The sequence below is a fragment of the Cydia pomonella genome, chromosome 6 (assembly GCF_033807575.1).
Source record: "Cydia pomonella isolate Wapato2018A chromosome 6, ilCydPomo1, whole genome shotgun sequence".
Classification (NCBI taxonomy): Eukaryota; Metazoa; Arthropoda; class Insecta; order Lepidoptera; family Tortricidae; genus Cydia; species Cydia pomonella.
This window is the reverse complement of record NC_084708.1, coordinates 6,028,042-6,048,723: the sequence shown is the minus strand read 5'-3', so window position 1 is coordinate 6,048,723 and position 20,682 is coordinate 6,028,042. Positions and strand designations below refer to the sequence as shown.

The 20,682-nt window shown below is 37.6% G+C and overlaps 1 protein-coding gene across 1 annotated transcript in view; it reads left to right on the top strand.

Annotated features, from left to right (window-relative positions):
* The window catches only part of LOC133518808 (tyrosine-protein kinase Drl), a 76,324-nt gene that overhangs the window by 38,849 nt on the left and 16,793 nt on the right, over nt 1-20,682 (top strand). Inside the window, exons 2-4 of the mRNA XM_061852518.1 lie at nt 9,985-10,112; nt 12,623-12,729; nt 13,406-13,536. Of these exons, the coding sequence (XP_061708502.1) occupies nt 9,985-10,112; nt 12,623-12,729; nt 13,406-13,536 (366 nt within the window). The remainder of the gene's footprint in view (nt 1-9,984; nt 10,113-12,622; nt 12,730-13,405; nt 13,537-20,682) is intronic.

The following is a 20,682-nucleotide window of genomic DNA, read 5'->3' as shown; positions in this document are numbered from 1 at the left end:
AAAAAAGAATATTGATTAATCTATGAGAAAAATAATCCTGTAAACATTCAGTTCATTTTTCGTATATTTCATTAAATATCTAGCCCATTTCGAATAGTCGACGAAAAACAGTTTAAATTTTTCATCAGCCATAACGAGAACAATTCAAATATTTATTAAGAACAGAATCTTGAACTAATAAATAATAAGCCAGAAAAGCACTCCTAAGTCAATTTCAATTACATTCAAAAACAAGAACGCGATGGGAAAATTTGCGAAAATTCAGCTCGCAAAATAAGGAACAAACTCAAATTTATTGCGGTGATAACAGAACTTCGAAAAGGCGGCATAAATTTCCGTCGAGTGTACTTTGACTTGTACATTTTGGAATTACGAGCCCTGGAAAAGTTTTGGGCATAAGCATATTTGAACTTTTTTATGTGGAATAGTTCTGAATGGCCCGAAGTTTCGTATAGACTTTGACTTTTTTCATAAATTTCTCGAAGTTAAGAAGTATGCAAACTAATGATCTATGACAAGAAATAATGCCTAATATGAACAATTTAATAGAATACTTACTATTTATTGACAATAACAATATACATAATGGATATATACAGATGATTACTATAACTAGCTTATATCTAAAATAGGCCCTTGAGGCATTGTACCAAGGATGCTGGCGGCATTTCCTCGTTGTATCGCAATACTGATACGTTGTGCGAGGAAGCCGCCAGCTCTTCGGTCACCAGTTACGTCAACCAGACGTTTCGCGATTTCTCCAAAAAACTTGTGCGCGCTGGGACCCCATGGACCTAGAGTTTCAACGCCAAATTTAATTAAGAACTGACATATATGCATGTACTAAAGAAAAGTGATCAAGCCCCTCCGGTGGCCAAAGCCAGAAGCCCGGAGGGCTTGGCCAGTTTTTCTTTATAGGTATAAGTATTTAATAAAATAATTTAACTTGTTCCCGAGAATTTTTCGGGTTTCATAATTTTACACTTATTTCAACAGGACCAATTAAATTAGTGCGGGTAATGCAAAAACTAAACTAGTCCAGATAGAAGAAGTTAGAAGATATTGAAGTCAACTTCGTCAAACTTTCTTCGCGACCACGAGGACAATTTTGTTCTCAAAATTTAGTAGCTACTTACTCTCTAGTTAGTTGTAGAATTACCAAAGTCCATATCATGTACTCATGTACAAGGCTCGGTATAACGGTATACATCAGACGAAACGCCCAAATTTTAGCATGCACAACGCCTACTTTAATAAACCATACCAATCCATTACAATCACCATTACCAGGTAATCTACGAACCACACAAACTCCTCGAATTTTTGTCGCCACGGGACCTCACAGATAAAGCTTTTATTACCTCACCGCGCTTATTTACAGTCTAAACTCCGGCACATTTATTAAAACGGTGATAACATGCTATTTATTGTCTCCTTACCTCCTTAAGGGTCTCCCCAAACTAGTCGACGCCGTTTCGGCAAATCGCGTACGGAAAAAGCTTTATGTCAACGCAATAAGAACGAATAAGTCGTAAATCGGCTCGGCCCACGCGAAACGACGTCTTTCGACGGGAAAACGGCGTTTTGCCGTAAAGCTGTTCGCATTCGTACGACGCTGTTTGCAGCCTACCGCACACGTTCGCATTCATAAATCTCCTTATACCGCCGTACGGTGCCGGAAAGAGTTGAACGGCTCCGATCACGGCCGAGTACCTACGATAAGGACCGGTCAGAGCTGGCGGAAGCCGTTCAGCGTCTTCGACGGCCGAACTTAGCTGACGACGGCTGAACAGAGCCGATGACGGTAAAAATGCTGGTAAGCCTTTTTTTCCATGCCCGTCTACGTAAAATATCCATCATCACAGGTTATTATATAATATGTAACAATTACCAAGGAAAATAATCTTACAGGTCTGTTCAATTTCAAACTCAGGTTGTTACTAACAACCAGTCTCCAAAAATGAGATTTACGATTGCCGATCACCCGCTGTCCTACATCTGTTCGTCGGACTCAACGGCTGTACGTGTGCTGTCTGACGTCTCGACGGCAGGACGGAGCACGGGAGAGCCGACCGTCGCTTTTCAACTGTTGCGATAGCAAGTCGCAGGCGATCGGGCGTCTCTACGGCCGCAAGGAGGATGAGACTGCTAAACGCAGGTGTCCAACCGCGGAGACGGTCGATCGACTAAATGCGAATAGTGTGGTGTAAAACACTCGGCGAAAGCCGACTCCGCGTCGACTGGTTTGGGGAGACCCTTAGTCGGTGGAAACACGCGAGATTTTTGTAGGTGTGATGTCGGAGAACAATAATAATGTATCTGTAACATACAACGGTTTTAGACTTTTAAGTAGGTACTTTTAATTTAAATACGTGCGGTTCTTATTGTTGATGTAAAATAATGTTACTACATATATTTGTAACTTCACAAAAAATGTTTTTTTTTTGTTGATAAAATTGACCTTTTTGTTATTTCCTGCAGTAATGCAGTCAATAGTATGACTGCAGCAGTATTGCAGCGCGACATACTTAACTGGTGACTACACAAACCGTTGCGGGGCAAGACCAATTTTTTATGCGAACATTTAGCGAGGCCCTCTGGTGGCGCAAGAAATAACGACGGACCGCGAGACCGTAGGCGGTGGCCCACGTCGTCTACGCCTAACGCCGCCTTTGTTAACACAAATGTCAAAATCGATCTCGTCGCCCGGAATTTAGATATTTGCGTCAGTGATGCAGTGACCGCAATGTGGCGCCGTAAAACACCATCAGCAACACCAATGCAGTCTAATACCGAACGGTACCTTATTGGCACCTACTCTACTCCTGAACCTTAGTTTTAAGTTGTCTTCGACTAGTTTTAGTCTGCACGTGGAAAATTAAATAAACCCGAAAGATTTTTTTAATTCCCAACTGCTGCAGGTTTAGTTTTGAGTTGACTTCGACTAGTCTACACAATAAATAAAGTTAATATTATTTTTGATCTCATTTGTAAAACTTTACAGACATAAATAAGTCTTGAAAAGTATTCAAACGAAACACTGAAAAGTAAAATTATTCAGAAGAAGATTTTTTTTTTATTGTGTACTTTGTAACTTACTCGAATATCATTGAATAAACCACTTGTACAAAAAGCTTATTATCTTTTGAAACACTCTTGACATTGATTTCTTTTACTTTCACTCGAATATGAAATACTTACAGGTCTTGGAGGACTCCTCTGTAATTTTCTGTACAAACAAAACAGTCGAACGATTTTTGCGGGGGAGGGGCACGTCAAATGTATGTTTGTACAGATAAACATCTGTCCATATGACATATGACCATTGGCCGAGATTTTCGACAGAGGGGTAAGCTCTTAAAGGCGACTCCGAAGTTACAGGTAGATACGCTCTCTTAATTATTTATCTACGTAATTATGTAGATTAGGTAAATAATGATTAGACCATTTTTTTTTGTTAGGGGGGAAAATGCATTCCGCATACCATCCGGGTGCGGGGGGTGACCCGAGTGGTTATGTGGGACTCCCGTCTAGCCCACCCACTAAAAACCCCCCTGTATGCCGCCTCGCCGCCCTATTGGTGGGGTTACAGGAACGCTTGCGTACTCATCCGCGACCCCACCGGCGGCAGCCGCCCACGAGCGACTCCTTCGCTAAAGCCCGAAGGCACTTCACGCTAGGCGCGCCAAATGGTTTGTCGCGCCTTCCTCCTCGGCTTCCGTCCAGCAGTGTAGCGAACCCCCCCGAGCCCGCCACAAGAAGGCCACGGGCGCCAGAAAACTCCCCAGCGCCCGGCGACAGATGAGGTCAATGGTTCTGACGCAAACCACAACCCGGCTGCAGAGGACAGGGAGAACGGCACACCGTAACACCGACACTCCTCTTCCTCTGCAGCCCCACCAACGCCGCTACAGCGGAACGGCCCCGCCAAGGTCGCAGGGGATAGGGAGAGTGGCGCATCGTGATACCATCACGCCTCTTCCCCTGCGATCCCACCTCGGCCGTCGAGGATAGGGAGAACGGCTAATCGCAACACCGACACTCCTCTTCCCCGACGGCCACCTCCAACGCGTCACAAGCGGGCTTGCTAAGCCCACTTGGAGCGTCCTCCTCGGGCCAGCCCGTGCCTCAAACAGGCCGGCCCTGGTTGCCTCTTCGCTTCACCGTGGGTGACCAAGCCACGGCTACTAAGCCCCTCCACCATGACAAGGTGGGCAACCCGCGGGGGGAAATAATGATTATACCATAACACAACTCTCTATTGCACGTCTCAACAAAAGAAAATTGTAAGGTTAGGTTAGGTTAGTGTGATAACTTCAAAAGCGGGGTAAGTTTGAAAAATGGCAAATGTTTTCTAAACTGGAAGCACTATCTACTGTAAGCAAGATGCCTTGGTAAGCGTTGCAGTAGCGTAAGTGATGTTAAAGTTCATATATATTTGCCAATTAAAAAATTACCTCACTTTCGAAGTAACTCCAATTCAAGATAATAATATTATTATAAATACATCGAATTGCTCTAAGTACACAAAGGACATGCCTCATTAACTTTGCTTTCCCGTTACCTACCATAAAGATGTCGTCTCTTTGACTTCCCCAATCCAAGTGGACGAGTCTGTACAACACTCTTTAGCTTTGGCTTACCCCTGTAAATTAGGTAAATTATTAAATATTTCCCATCACCCTAACATGAATTCAGGTATTTTAGGAATTTTCAGTCGATAATGTAAAAAAATATATTTTTAATACACCATTTGGTTTAATTATTAAAAAATCATGACAATATAATCCGGTTATAATTTAACATACCCTTATTTATCATTCTAAATAACCATAAACTATAAACACAGGGCTCCGTTTCGAACTTTAACGAACCATTACCGAGGTTGTCAAATGGGCGGTGATTTCGACCGTAATTCGCCATTTGTAGCGCTATAAGGCTAATTGGAACGCGGACTTCGGGTTTCATATTGTTGATTAACAGATGCTTATGGATTTTAGGAATAGCATACCTATATGACACACTTACACCTCAAGATTAAAAAATAAAGAAGATAGGAGTGAAGGGGTGGTATAGCCGCGGCCATAACGACACGACACTGAACCGTGTCTAAATACTATTACTACCTTGTCAATAGATATCAAACATCACTATCATCACTAGTTTATACCAGTTAAAGTAAGTCTCACTTGTACTTTACTCCCCAATTATCTTCATGTCGAACGTATGTAATTTAGTGAGATCACTTTACAACTCTGAATTGTTTCGCAGAAATATTTACATATATATACCGTCATTACCTTTTGTATTGTTTTTGAGCTCCCCATATTTCAACGCAGTTACTTGCATCTTGTTCACGGGCCTTAAACATATCAAATGCTAGCGCATATAGAAAGGATATTTAATATTGAATTTTAGCGTAACTATTTGAAGGGTAGTTTTCTTTTTTTTTTTTTGTAAAAAATGTTTTTGGCACACACGATTTCCAGATTGGTAGCTGTCTTCCCGCTCGCCTATCATTGTACGTGTGTGTATTGTTTACAGTAAATTCTTTGTCGCAAAACAGTTTGTGTTGCCAAATTGCGTCCACCTCGCCATCTCATTTTCGCTTATCCTTTCAGCGAAAATAATATTCTCTTTATTTTGTAACACCGAAACTTGTTATCCCGTTGTCTTTGATCATTTCCCCTCGTTAGCAAATTCCAACACCGGGTTGCTTTCTTGTACGCAAATATAGTTAATTTCACATTACTTTGCTTTACACCTTTATGAAATGCAACACTGTTGTCATTAAGGAACTCTTGCTAGGGGAAATTGTGTTTTACGTACCGTACGTTAGAGATTATAGTAGGTTGCTCAGGTTCACAGGTATTAGCGCCTTTGACTCATTAATACAAAGGAATCGCTGCAGGGTCCCGTACTGTCATTATGTAGTGCATTTTAATAACATGCGACTTGTATTTAGTACGCTTGAAGCTTGGTTTAAACAGTACGATATTATAATAATAACAGCACCTGTACTTTCGAAGCATTAGGGTAAACTACACACGATTTTAGGCATCTAGTCAAGTTTACGGCAAGTTGATAATGGGGAAAAGTTTGATTTTACAGAAGACTATTTTAAAGAAGGTCCCATCAGTGCAAAACGTTGCTGTATTCAATTGTAATTACCAAGACTTGATGTTATTACTTTCATAACTTAAAATAACATAACATGACCAAACGTGTATCATCTGTCCTGTATAAATTTCACAGTGTTTTAGTTCGCTGTAATGCTGCGTAAATTATTGAATCAATAAAATAAAAATAAGAAAAACACTATTTTAACTAGCAGATGACCGAAGAAATAGTTTTTTTTATTATTATTCAAGAAACTCTCTTTTAATTGATTGCTCATACACTTCACAAGAGTTTATGGATAATTTAATAGGTATATTATGTGCAATAAAAAAGAGCATAGCATTTATATTGTGATAAATTCATAATAAATACATAGTTATTTTAATGTATTTTGTTCTGCTTGTTACTATTTTTTCTGTGCCATAGCAAGTGTGTACCCATGTACGTACGAGTATAAACGTGTTGCCACGCCCCAGTAGAATCCATGACTGTACTTATCTAATTTTAAGAACATGTGTAAATACCATGGTTTCCAACGTATAAAATAATGATTATGGGTTATAATTATGTATGAACTCTTTAAAACTACCAAATGTTTGAAATTCCGCCTATAAATATCATACCCTCAACAATGCCGCATTTGACATCATTTTGTATCCAACACCTCAGAAATACGAGCCCCAACAGTCTTGCAATCGATCGTTAGCGACTGAAACTGTCCGAATATGAAGTGGCACTTCGCTCAATTGATGAATCACCCCCGTCTGCTACTTCCGAAAAGAAAAACGAAGTAAGTAACCGACTGTCACGAACATGTATACAATTATGCACCCTTTTCCTGTAGTATAAAGCGCAATATTGTATATTTTTTTAGGGTCTTGGCTGTAATGTTCCTATGTGATTTTTCCTAAAGACGACATAACAGCTGTCTTTGCGTGTGACTGTGTGTTTTTTTAGGGACTTTGGCCAAGACGAAGAAGTTTACTGTCCCATCATGCATTTAACTGTAAGTGATGACCACACACTACCTCAATAACTAGACGGAGGGCATAAGACAATCGAGGTCACCATATACATATAACCGCTCCCGCACTACTGGTAATTTTGTATAAGAACGTGCTTATTTCAGTTGCGCCCACAATTACGACCAGTACTCATGCAAATTAAAAATATTAACACTAATTTAGCTTTGAGGATATAACTTGGCTATTATAGTATTTTTATACTATGGTGTGGAATACCACTAGGCTGTGCTGCTCACATAGTAGCATTTCACAAATAAAATACCCTACATATGTGTGGTGATCTCGTGCTCTTTGTAAAAGTTTCATAACACGGTGTCTGCGTAGTCTGTGGTGACGACACTCGAAAGCTGGTGGTGTAGTAATGGTAGTTTAGCTCATGGCCAGCCAGTCCAGCGAGATGGCCATTCGATGGTTATGGTTCTTCTTCACGATATCCCAGCGCTCGATCAGTGAGATGGCCATGCGATGGTCGAGAGCACGCACTATAGAATGGGCCACGTGTAGATGCATAACGCACCATTGCTGGCCCACTACCTTTGATGTGCGGACGAAAAACCGACACCGTGGCCATCCCGTCGCGCCATAAGCAATCCGACATCACTACCCTCTCTAAACGCTGGGCCATCTTATTCGTGGGCCAGTATGATGGCCCATCGTGTAGTAGAGCCATCACTGTCTGTCACCATCTTCCTAGCCTTTTCCACTGTCGGAATGGACAAAGTATGGATAATAAATGTTCATCTGGACTATGGTTATCATTAGATGACTATAAAGTGTTTTTTTGTTATTAATCTTAAGTTAGATAGACGCAATACACTTCAATAGCCTTATGAAAAACGTAATCTAATCGAGTACCTTGGAATTACATTTATCTGCAATCGATGCAACCCATCATTTCTTCTCAACCAAGCTCACACAAAAATAGACCCAGTCTCATAAACACAAGGTTCAAAATTATAACCAGGAACCCCTCCCTACACTTTTCAAAAGCAAATAGTGTTAGTTGGATAATTGACGCAATGGCAACCCTAGGGACAGGGTAGGGATGCACCCTGTGCAATCGTTCGTACGAATTAGAATAATAAGATTTTCCTGCAATTTGAAATATTGAACAGTGAAAGAGCATTTCCACGTAACTTAGTTTTTTTTTAAAGTGCATTCGTTTGCATAATGAATGACGATTGTGCGCAGAAATTTGTGTCGTGTTTAGGTATTATTGGGTGAATAAAAGGTACTTATTATTACGCTTTTATTCAATTTGCTTTTAAGTCGTTGAGTTTGTGTAGGATTCTTGCGACGATTTTGAGTTCCTAGCTTCAATCCAAGATGAAGAAGATGCCGCCGTATTTGCCGACAACCGGACCGAACATTACGGCTCAAAATGAACTGAGGGCCTACCGCGAACCACGTTCGATGTGTTGCCTCCGTGTCACATTTAAGTACGAATTCACAAGTGCGACAGAGAGACAACACGTCGAACGTGGTTCGCAGTAGGCCCTCTGTTTCTTTAAAACCCGTTTTTGTATGTAAATTGTAATTTAACTGATTTAATTTTGAATCTATTCAAAATTGCATATAAAGTGTGCTTCTGTAAGCTTAGGTGTGTGAATGAAAAAACTAACAATTTGGATTTGCTAAAACATCCTTGGTCTGTGATACGATACGGGATTATTTTTATTGGATAGTATTTATAAAGTATAATTTTGAATATTTGTAGAAAATCTAAGAATTTCCTGTTGTTTTGCTACCCTTCAAACAACCTTAATTCAAAAATTACACAAAGCTGGACATTTTCATTTTAACTTGTATTTTAAAACACGACTTAAGGTGTGTTTAAGTCACGTGTAAGTGTCACTTTCCTGACAAATTGTATGGGGGTTAACATTCATGGTCAGTTTTGTGACAATGAAAAAATAAATAAATAATAATAAATAAATATTAAAGGACATTATTACACAAATTGACTAAGTCCCACAGTAAGCTCAATAAGGCTTGTGTTGAGGGTACTTAGACAACGATATATATAATATATAAATATTTATAAATACTTAAATACCATCAGCTTCGTAGGCAGGGTCACTAGGTCACTACCCACTAGGCCAAACCGGTCGTCAAACAATTAGACAATTAAATGAAAACGCCCGCCTACATTTTGTCAGGAATGTGACGGTAAAGACAATTACTGAAACACGACTTTAGTCACGCTTTAAAGTAAAAGTTAAAATAAAAATGTTCATTTCAGAAACGAACACACACAGAGTTTGCATATCAGTCGGATAACGCAAGATTTACAGTCCCATGGCGTATATTATTCACTGGTTGTAAAGTTCAATGTTTGTTGTAATATGTTACTAGGCTTAATTGTAACCGTCCGTTAAAATTCACACGTTTGCTGTAGAATCGAGGTCATGTAGACATTAGCTTAGTTTACCAGTCTACGTAATTAATTACAGAGCGAATCCAGGTGAAAACAAAACACGGTCGTCCTCAAATGTGGGTCTTGTTATTGTTAGTTCTTTTTTCATCCTTCAGTAGCATATTCTGAAATAATAATGGTTCATGACTGACTAAAAGCTAACTTTAAATAGTTGCCAAGTCAATCTATTTACCTAAAATTTAAAAGATTTTTAAAATAACTAACCTAACCTAACTCTTATAAGTAGTGGTTGATATTCAACAAATTGTGTGAAAATAGTATCAATAATGTTAATATCCAAAGTGGAAGACTACGTTTGTATGAAAAGAAGATTTCGCACGGGTTCTACATATATAGATAGTATTCTATCTTATGGGAGCATTTATTGTACTTCCTAACTAATACGACATCTCTTTGTTTCAGGTCTCGACGCAGAACTATACTACGTGCGAGAGGGCGTGGTAAACACCTATGCCACGGGCTTCATCGTACCAGTACCTGCGCACATAGCCGACCTGGAGTTTATGTGGCAGTCCTTGGGCAGGAAGCCTGTAAGTTTCTCTCTCTCTCTCTCTCTCTCTCATCTTAGTTTATCCCGGTATCTACTGTTTCGGAGCTTAGGTTCTGTTTCTTGACCAAAAATTATACTACGTGCGAGAAGGCGTGATAAACACCTACGCAACATATTTCTACTGCCCATTGCCTGCGCACATAGCAGACCTAGAGTTTATGTAGCAGTCCTTGGGCAGGAAATCAGTAAGTTTCTCTCTCTCTCATCTTAGTTTATCCCGGTATTATCTACTGCTTCGGAGCCTAGGTTCTGCTTCTTGACCCAAAACTATACTACGTGCGAGAAGGCGTGATAAACACCTACGCAACATGTTTCTACTGCCCATTGCCTGCGCACATAGCAGACCTGGTGTTTATGTGGCAGTCCTTGGGCAGGAAACCTGTAAGTTTCTCTCTCTCTCTCATCTTAGTTTATCCCGGTATCTACTGCTTCGGAGCCTAGGTTCTGCTTCTTGACCCAAAACTATACTACGTGCGAGAAGGCGTGATAAATACCTACGCAACATGTTTCTACTGCCCATTGCCTGCGCACATAGCAGACCTGGTGTTTATGTGGCAGTCCTTGGGCAGTAAACCTGTAAGTTTCTCGCTCTGTCTCATCTTAGTTTATCTACTGCTTCGGAGCCTAGGTTCCACTTCTTGACTATACTACGTGCGAGAAGGCGTGGTAAACACCTACGCAACATGTTTCATCGTACCAGTGCCTGCGTATATAGCAAACCGGGAGTTTATGTGGCAGGAAACCCGTAAGTTTCTCTCTCTCTCTTTCTTTTATCTATTTTTTTTTCATTATTACAAATATGCTGCCTTAGCACTACTTCAATCAAAAAGATAATCATTTGAGTTAATTTTAAAGCATATTTGGGAACTTTTGTACCATGGTTGTGTGGTTTCACGGTATACTATTTGTGTTATATACCTAAGCGAATTATAGAAGGCTTTATCGTGTAATATATGACAAAATAATTGTCACTTTTTAACACTACGCAATTGAAGGAGACAGACACTGTCTTTATCACGCTGTCACATAGATACATTTAACCAAAATATGCGTACTGTGGGACAGGTTTCATTAATTATCGGTGGACAGGAAACCCGTGAAAGTGGTGGACTAGATTGTTTACACGTTCCACGCGTTGTTCTAACTTTAATAATTTTATAAAAACTTATAAACAATCGACCTAATAAGGAAAATATCTTTAATAATCTACCCGAGGAAATGATGATACTATTATAGACACTTATTCACCCAACAACTCTTAATTTCATCAAGACATCGCCCACTCCGCTAACGAAACTATTCATCGCTAAGTAGGTAAACAAACATACCTCTGTATATATTGGTACCTGTATACTCGTATCAACGAAAAATAATACCGCGATTAGAAAGAAGAAAGAAAGAAAATACATTTATTTAACGCCACAACTTATAAAAGAATAGAAGACATGCATTTATTAGAAGATTGTTCTACTATTTTAGCGAGTTTATAGGTACATGTTAATATTTTTGTGTTAAATTGAAATATTCATGTAATAAAGTTAAAACCAATATAAACTGTAATAATTAAAAATGTCTTGAACAATGAAATAATTGACTTAAGTTTCATATTACTACTCGTATGTCTGACAAGTGAAGTCTGCCCGAAAGCTCCATACCCCTCGCGCCAAATGATACGAGTAGTCCCTATGATAGTTCCTTCAAGTGGGCTAAATAAAAAATAAAATATGTTTTTACCCTATTTTTATTACCTAAATACTTTTGGCGCGTTGTTTTATCTGCTGCTAGTGATGCTGACTGTACCTAGACGTTTATTTTAACACACAACAGAACCTGAAACATGCAGGCAGGAGACTCCGCGCTTCCAATTTGGCTTGAATGCTATTCCATTTACGAAACAAAAGGACAGCATTCGTTTTGGAATGTTCTAACGAGCTTCTGTTGAGCACTTTGCCCACGAAGTATAACAACCGTAAGCGACATTTTAAAATCAGTTTGATCTTGGAATACATTCAGTGACAATGACAAACACGTGAATGAGTTTTCGAATGTCTGTGAGGCGTAGGTATTCTGAATGTAATAATAGGTTATGAATTTGATCAGGACTTGTTATGGATGTAATTCTGTAGCCCTAGTGAAACCTTGTACAAGTGTAAAGGTGTACGGAGATCTAAAAAACTATAAGTTACACGTTATACTTATGCCATTTTATACCTAAGCTGGGCGAGACTTGTACACTTTTTCACTAGGGCAACATAATTAGACAAGTTTTAACATTTTTTTCTGTCGAGCGTCGAAACAACTTTAAAGTTTTAAGGTTTAAATTGGAGTCTGCCCTTGCAAATATCGTCTAGTTTATTTACGTGTGATTGTTTTCAAGGCTCCTGATTAAAAATTCAACATAAAAACTACAATTTTGAAATCAAGTTATTTGATATTTCAATTTCGCGTTAATGGTCTTAAACACCCTGTTATACATATCGTTTGTTTCAGCTGCCGTATGTTATGGACATAGACTACGACAGCCGAGGGGCGATGTTGCCGCCGCAAGTCAACATCTCGGAGAGGGGGATGGTGCCCACGAAGTTGCAAGCTTTCAGGTAAACACAGCCTAAGATGTAGCTATAGAGATTATAGACGGGCTTGATGTAAAGTTACTGCTATCTAGGTTTATGTTGAGTTACCTAAGGCATTCTGTAAACTTCTGTGCCTATTAATAGATTTATAGACGTAGATACTATCTAAGTTTATGATGAGTTACCCAGGGCATTTCGGTGCTTAATAGATTTATAGACGTAGATGGAATCGTTTTACACCAAAACAAATCATATTTATACTGTCATGAAACTCACGTGTTTTAATTCACCCTACCCGAGCCTACGTCACCATTTTTAAGCACTAATAGTGCGTAATTAGCGTTCACGTCCGTGCGTACTGCTGCACGCCGTGCTGCACACTGGACGCGCGATGAGTGGTAACAATACGTGAGTTAACCGTAAAACTAGCAAACTACAAAAAAAAAAAAAACACCTTTCAATACTTAGTTATTAATTTGTAACAGACAATTTTATAATTCTAAAGCGTACCGCAGCGTAACGTATGTAAGGGAAGATATGTATTTATGGTAAAAGTGTTTATTTTTATTTATTTAATAGCATTTGGGAATTGACTTTCCAAAAATCTTTTATAATTGTTTCGTAGCATTGAAACATACGTCTTGTTGAAGTTTGCGGTTATATAAAAAACAAACACTGTACTGTAAAAAAATTTTACCAGGGTGCGCTTGCCTTGCACCGGCAGCAGGAGCGCCGAGATCCTGGTGACCATGCAACTGAACATTTCGGCCCCTGACCGCGCCCACAAAGATGTACGGCTGCTGTTTAAGAGGAACAAGATCTGCTTGAAAGGTGAGTAACTAAATAGTGTTCCTTATTATTTTCTTTTTTTTTAGGCCATGGAAATACCTAAAATAGGACGTATATAAACACAAATAATTGATTGTACTAAAGCGAGTATTAGATGTTTATGTTACATAAAGTGCGTCACAATCAGCGAGTGTTTGGCGTATGTCAAAATCAATAATATAGGCAGATAGCAAAAAAAGTTAAAAAATAAATATTATATCTATGTCACGCTATATAATTATAAACAATAAATAAATAAAACACGTAACAAGATAAAAAGTGTAAACCAACATTCGGGGGCCCATTTCTCGAACAATATTAGACTAATATTATCCACGAACTGTCAAACTGTATGACTTACCATGGCAACACACTAATAATATTAGACTAATACCGTTTGAGAAATGGGCCCCAAGTATTCAAAACTTATATATTTGAAGTACGTAATCGTCACTTTCACATGTTGATATCCTAGTCTGTGCTGACAGCTTCCTTGTACGACGAATCACGCTACTGTACTATACAGCCTTCGGCGACCACCGGACTACATTATTGCGTACAAAAGATAAGGACACACATTATATTTCTTGCTATCGTAATAAATAAATATTATAGGGACATAAGTACATAAATTTACTAAGTTCCACGGTAAGCTCAAGAAGGCTTGGGTTGTGGGTACTCAGACAACGATATATAATATATAATATACATATACTTAAATACAAAGAAAGCATCCATGACTCAGAAACAAATACCTACACAAATACATATGCACGTACCGGGATTCGAACCCAGGACCGTCGGCTTCATAGGCAGGGTCGCTACCCACTAGGCCAGACCGGTCGTCCAAACTAACTAAATAAATATCGGATTATTTACATTGCTTTCCTCTCCTCTTTTTTTAGTTAAGTAAGTAAGGCCACTTACTTTACCTATCAAAATAAAAAATAACTAGTTCCATTTTATGACTATTCTAGCAATTTCGAGAGTTGAAGCCAAACACAAAATCTTATTGGTAATTCAATAGTCTAATAAAACAATGAAGGATCCTCTTACACCCAACTTCAATGCAATCCCTGCTCAATAAATTATTTTACAACTACCAATATAAAACTAGGAACAATTTTACAAAGTTCTACACTTTCCCTAGCAATAATAATAACAGTAAATCAACTAGGCAACATTGGGAATAGTTTCAAAAATAGAGGGTGGGCTAGCAAAATAGTGAACATGGCTACCCCATGTTAAAGAGCTTAAGCTATGTCCACACTTTTGTGCTTCTATGCTCGACTTGCATTTTTCTTAAACACGTCTCTAATCCGCTACGGATGATCTAATATATTATTTTAAACAGCACGTAATGACAATAAAAGTAGGCATGCACTGAGTAATTAAAGCCGACAATTGAAATGGGCTGATGTAGACATATCTTTATACGCTTACTGCAATTTTCTTTTGGAATGTTGTACAATTTCAAAAAGTCTTATAGACTAAGGCGTTCCTAAGCAATGTTACTTTTTACTTGCATTATAGTGAAGTCAGTTTACTTGACAAATTGGGTGCCTACTATATTATTCTGTACCACTATCGAAGTTACGTCGTTCTGTGAGATATATGTGGTGTTTTATTTGTCAAATAAGGAAGCATTTGGCGATGTTGGCACAAGATGAGTCATTTTGCATCCGGTTTTTGCGAGTGGAGTGATCTTTCATGTTTTTTAGGTGGGAATGAAAAACTCAGTATGCAGCAAAATATAACAGTAATAAGATTACAGTAGGGCTAAGATGGTCGGCTCTTCATCATTTGTCACCATGCCTGTCACATTCATTCTAATAAGTATGTAAGCGCGAAAGTGACGGGTATAGTGGCAAGTGATAAAAATGGAACCATGGTGCCACCGCAGGACTAGTGTATATCTATCGTAATTACAAAGTTTCAGAGCAATCTAGCTAGTCATTTTAAAATGAGAGCGTAACTACGTTTGTATGCAGAACCGAGCTTGCTGAAGGCTCTTATGATAAAATTTTATTGTTAGTAAAAAAGAAGGAAAATGCAAACCTAGAAAGGAGTATAATATATCCTGTATATTATACTAGCTTCCACACGCACACGCGACTTCGTCGGTGTGGGATGATGATAGTTCATAGAAACTTCTAGAAAATCCTTCTTCGGGCCTCGAACAATCTCAATACTAATGTTCATCTAAATTGGTTCAATGCTTTAACCTCTTGGGGTTCAAAATTCTAATACTAGTACATATTACCTACAATGAAATTTGAATCATTATTAAATGACCAGAGTTGTTTTTGTTTTGTTTCGTTCGATTTTAAAACAAAGCAAATTCAATTCTATTTTCTAATAAGTACCAATTATTCAAATTTGCATGCATGCATGAAACAATAATTTAAAAACGAAATTCAGTAATCATCATAAATTTAAACTGAATAAATCATGAAATATTATTCATACTTTATCTGTTGACAAAAATCATTGCATAGTAAACTAATGTAATATTTATTGGAATAAATGGCTCTACTACTACTACTACATAATTCTCCATCAAATAGCATAAAAAAAAATATTTTCTCAAAAAAGTACGAATGTCCTCTTTTCGGCCGATCCAGTAGGCCGCTAGAGGTTAAGCGTGAAGAGGTAACAGACAGACAGACAAAGTTACTTTCACATTTATAATAGGATTCCATTTATATTATTAATATTACACATATAAAAATAAAACGCTGCGCAAAAATCTACTATGGAGATAGTTTGAGTACCGGAAAATCCCTTAAAAGATTAAAAACGGGGGTAGATTTTTTCTATGAATGTGCGATATGAAAGTACTAATGCTACTCGTACACAAACAAAGTAACTGACAAAAGCTAGTTTTCATATAAAATACGTATCTCAAATTACGTTACAAGTTTGTGCACTATTCAAATTCAGACTATAAACCAATATCTAAACTTTATAACTAGAGCTAGTAATAATGTGTACGATATCATTATTATCTTCAAGTTCCCCACAGCGGTCCCTAATCAAATTGTCACATATAACGAACGGCCATACTTATAGTTATCTGGCCTTGAACTTGACGGGTACACGCGTTGCCTCGAGGCTTTTCCTATTATAGATAGCCATTAAATAACAAAAAGAAAAATGACAGTTATGTCGAAAATAACATATGCCATATTTTAAATGATAATTAAGATTTTTATATTGTTTTAACATCGGTCAAATAATTAGCGTGTCCTTTGTAAATGTGTCTTATAACTCTCAGGTTAGCGCCACTGGCACGGACACAGTTAGTACTTACAACCTAGGCCTAGAAAGGAAAAAATATAGCGTAGTAAATAGTAGCTTACTGTGATATGGTACTTGCTTATTTATTTATATAAAGGAAGAAAAAAGACGCGCGTAGAAACAGTAGATCGACTTGAAAATGTTCTTTTTTGAAATAACGTTAAAATTAAAAAGATGGCGTATGCCTAGAAGGAATCCGAAAAACCAAAGGCAATCTCGAACTAATACGTTCATCCAAAATCCTTTCTGCGCAGGCATTAGATACGAATCCCACTAAATGAAATATTAAGGATAATAGAAAAACTTTGCAGGGGAGCGAAACGGCTAAATAATAACTCGCCAAAATGTCTTAAGCGCCAACATATTTCAACGAGAATACGTCCTTCAAAACAGAAGCAAAACGAAACAGGTAGGTCGAACGATGACTTACATCACCTCGCTGAAAGAAATTTCAGTATACTGTAATAAACACTATATACTGTTTAATATAAGGTCGAAATTGGGAGTACATTTTTAAGAGGGTTAAGAGCTTTTGAGTGTTATTTAGCACGTTATTAAATGTCAACGACAACGCTCCAGACATTTTAATTAAGAATCAAGAGGTAATATCATCCATGTAGGTATATCATCTTGTACTCGTTTAAGCTTGAATGGTAATTTTTTTCATGTACATACCTGCCTAGCTTTATATGCCATTTTGAGGTTCAAAGTCACCTTGTTGTTAGTCACAAATAACTGTGCTGAGAATATTTTAGTTGAGTATTAAATTTAAAATTGTCAATGCTCGAGCCGAAAATGGTCACCAAAGGTTTCGGGAGACTTGCTAGGAAACTGAGGGCAAGTCTATCGGACTCTCCTTATTCCTTAGTTTATTATCTTCTAGGTTAATTAAAAAAAATCAAAATAATCACCCTAAATCTCACATTTCCAATAAAGAAGAACTCGACAATATTAAAGGTTTCAATTTTCAAGTACTCCTTAAGGCATTTATCAAAACGGCCAATTTTATACACTCCACAAATCACTCCCTCGCATTCTATCCTACGAGTGTATCCAGAGGGATGAAGACATGAACACACTAAACAAATTTTATCAGCATGACATTACTGTCAATCCCTCCTCACCTGACTTAACACGGTTCTTGTACAAACTATTTTAATTGCTGACATGTAAAATTCTTATACATATTTTACAAATAAACGAGTATGAGTATAAGAAGTTGGCATAAAATTACACATAAAAAGTCCTGTTATATTCTGCCTAGTGTATTTTTTTTAAATGCACAACTTGGGTAAGGGTTTTGAGACTTATGAGTTTCAAACTCCATTTATGTCCGTATTCATCCGTCCGTCCGTCCGTGTCCGTGTCATTTATGTGTATGTGTGTGTGTGTGTGTGTATGTATTTAATTTTATGTCCGTATATTTATGCTTTTGCTGTGTGTTTTATCGTAACGATGAAACTGAGTCAATTTGGGTGAATATAGGCTACACTACACATTTATAACTGACTGATTCCTCAGACTTTTTGCTAAAAAACTTCCCTTGGATTAAAGTTTTTCGTGTGTTTTGCTTGTTATGTTCTTCACAGGAGTTTTTTTAGAACGTTTTGTAACTTCACTACAGGGGATGATTTACTTTTTTGTGAATTAAATAAATCCAAAACTCATGAAGTGCAGGTTATTAAATAATTCATAAAAAGGAAGTTGAACTACTGTGCACAGTATTACTACTGCGATGGAGACTTTAAGGGACGCTCCCCTTCTTAATGTGTTTACAACGAAGTATCGATTGTTCTATTGCGCTTTTATTTGACTTGTAAATTTTATGTTTCTTCTTACACGCTTGTTATTAATAAAAAAATCTTAATGCGGTTCATAGAATACATCTACTTACCAAGTTTGAACAGTATAGCTCTTATACTTTCGGAAAAAAGTGGCTGTGACATAAACGGACAGACAGATGGACATGACGAATCTATAAGGGTTCCGTTTTTTGCCATTTGGCTACGGAACCCTAAAAAGGTACTTAGGCTATTAGGTAAAGGTCAAATAAATTGGCTATTAGTAGGGAAGTCGTTCTTTAGTTGCGATGCTCGAATTGAGTCTTTTATGTATATTTTTTATTTTTCCCTTATTGCTCATTTTAAGTTGTTATATGAGAGTTTGGAGTATTTCCATTTTTATCTGCGAAGAAATTCAAAGGTGTATGTGAAGTCCCCAATCCGCATTGGGCTAGCGTGGGGACTATAGCCTGAGCCCTCTCGCGAGGCCTGTGCCCAGCAGTGGGACGTATATAGGCTGATTTATATTTTTTTTTATCCTTTTTACCCATATTAAATTTCATAGGAATCTAGTCTACTCGTATTAGTGAGTTTATATCAAGGATTGATCCTGTTTTAGGTTTTTGACAAACAAAGACTTTCAGTAAAAATACAATTCTGTCAGACACACATACTACAACATACTTTTCACGCTGCTGTTCGGAAATGTGGCAATAGATGGTCTACTCGTAAAACCAAGCTGGAAAGTAGGCAATAGCTGTAGCACCTGAACCACCACTACTACAATGTTTCATTGTTGCCATCATCTGTCATTGGTGATCATTGTTATCATCTGTCATTGGTTATGGTAAAAGTTCTTTTTTTTTAATAAAATTAGGTTATTTATAGGACCAATTACATGTAAAAAAAAAATAGAAACGTCAAAACCATTCAGTTCACGCTTAAGGCGTTTTTACTTTTGTAGCTGTTTGTGGCTTTTTAGCAAAAACGCTTCTAAGTTAAGAGTCGGTTTAAAGCAAACAACACAAAAACGCCTCTTAAAAGTCATAAAATAAGTAAAAAAGGCGGGACCATAAAATACTGAATTGGATAGTGTAAATTGTGTTTGACTAAAAATACATGAACACGTATCTACGATAAAAATTAGTTCTTGTAGCGAAGAAGACATAAATAAATGTTCCTGGCAAATATACATCGCTTTCTTTCAACAATTGTCCTCACGCCAATGTAAATATTAATATCTATTAAAGTAAATGTTTACTTATTCAAATGTTTTCTTATTTCCTCGCAGTAGTCGTGAAAAGCACTATGTAATGCCTCGGCCGGAAACGCTAAAGATGGACTCGTATTATTTGTAGGCCTCCACTAACGTGTCGGCCCTCAAACTCGCTCGTCTAGTGTACTATTATGTTATGTGTGTATTATGTTAATAGTTTCAAAGAAAAACCTACACAGAAAAGTTCGGCGGAAGTATTCAAAAACCTACAATAACGGGCTAAAAAAGAACTTTCTTAAACGCTTTAGGAAACCCGACTTTGAAACTGTACTTACAAAAAAATGGTGTCAAGATTTTCGCTCCAGCGAAAAGATTACTTTCAAATTGCTTCCATAAAGTGATTCAGTTTCTAATATCCTTTTAAATAATGAAAATTTAGTCGAGAAAAGTTATTTAGGGAGCTTGGAAAATTTTAAATGGCTCCTTGTGACCTTAAGCGGACGGAAGTGATTTTATAATGAAGTGAAATTCATGATTCAGATCGCGTATTAACTAAAATAATGAAAATCTATGGAATTGATTGATGTAGTTAGATTAAGATGATATTTGTAAAATTTGACGATTTAAAAGTGCTTGTTGCTAGGCCTATTTGAATAAAGAATATATTGACTTGACTTAAGTTTATAATTATTGGCGGTGCCCGAGGAAGAAATGGTCTTGACTGAAAACGTGACCTACAGGTAGCGGGAGCAGGGAGCAGCACGCGTTATTTATATTAGTAATAGGTCTTGTGGTATATCTGTGAACAATGTTTAACTATTTTCTAAACTGAATTCTTATTTTTTCTTACTG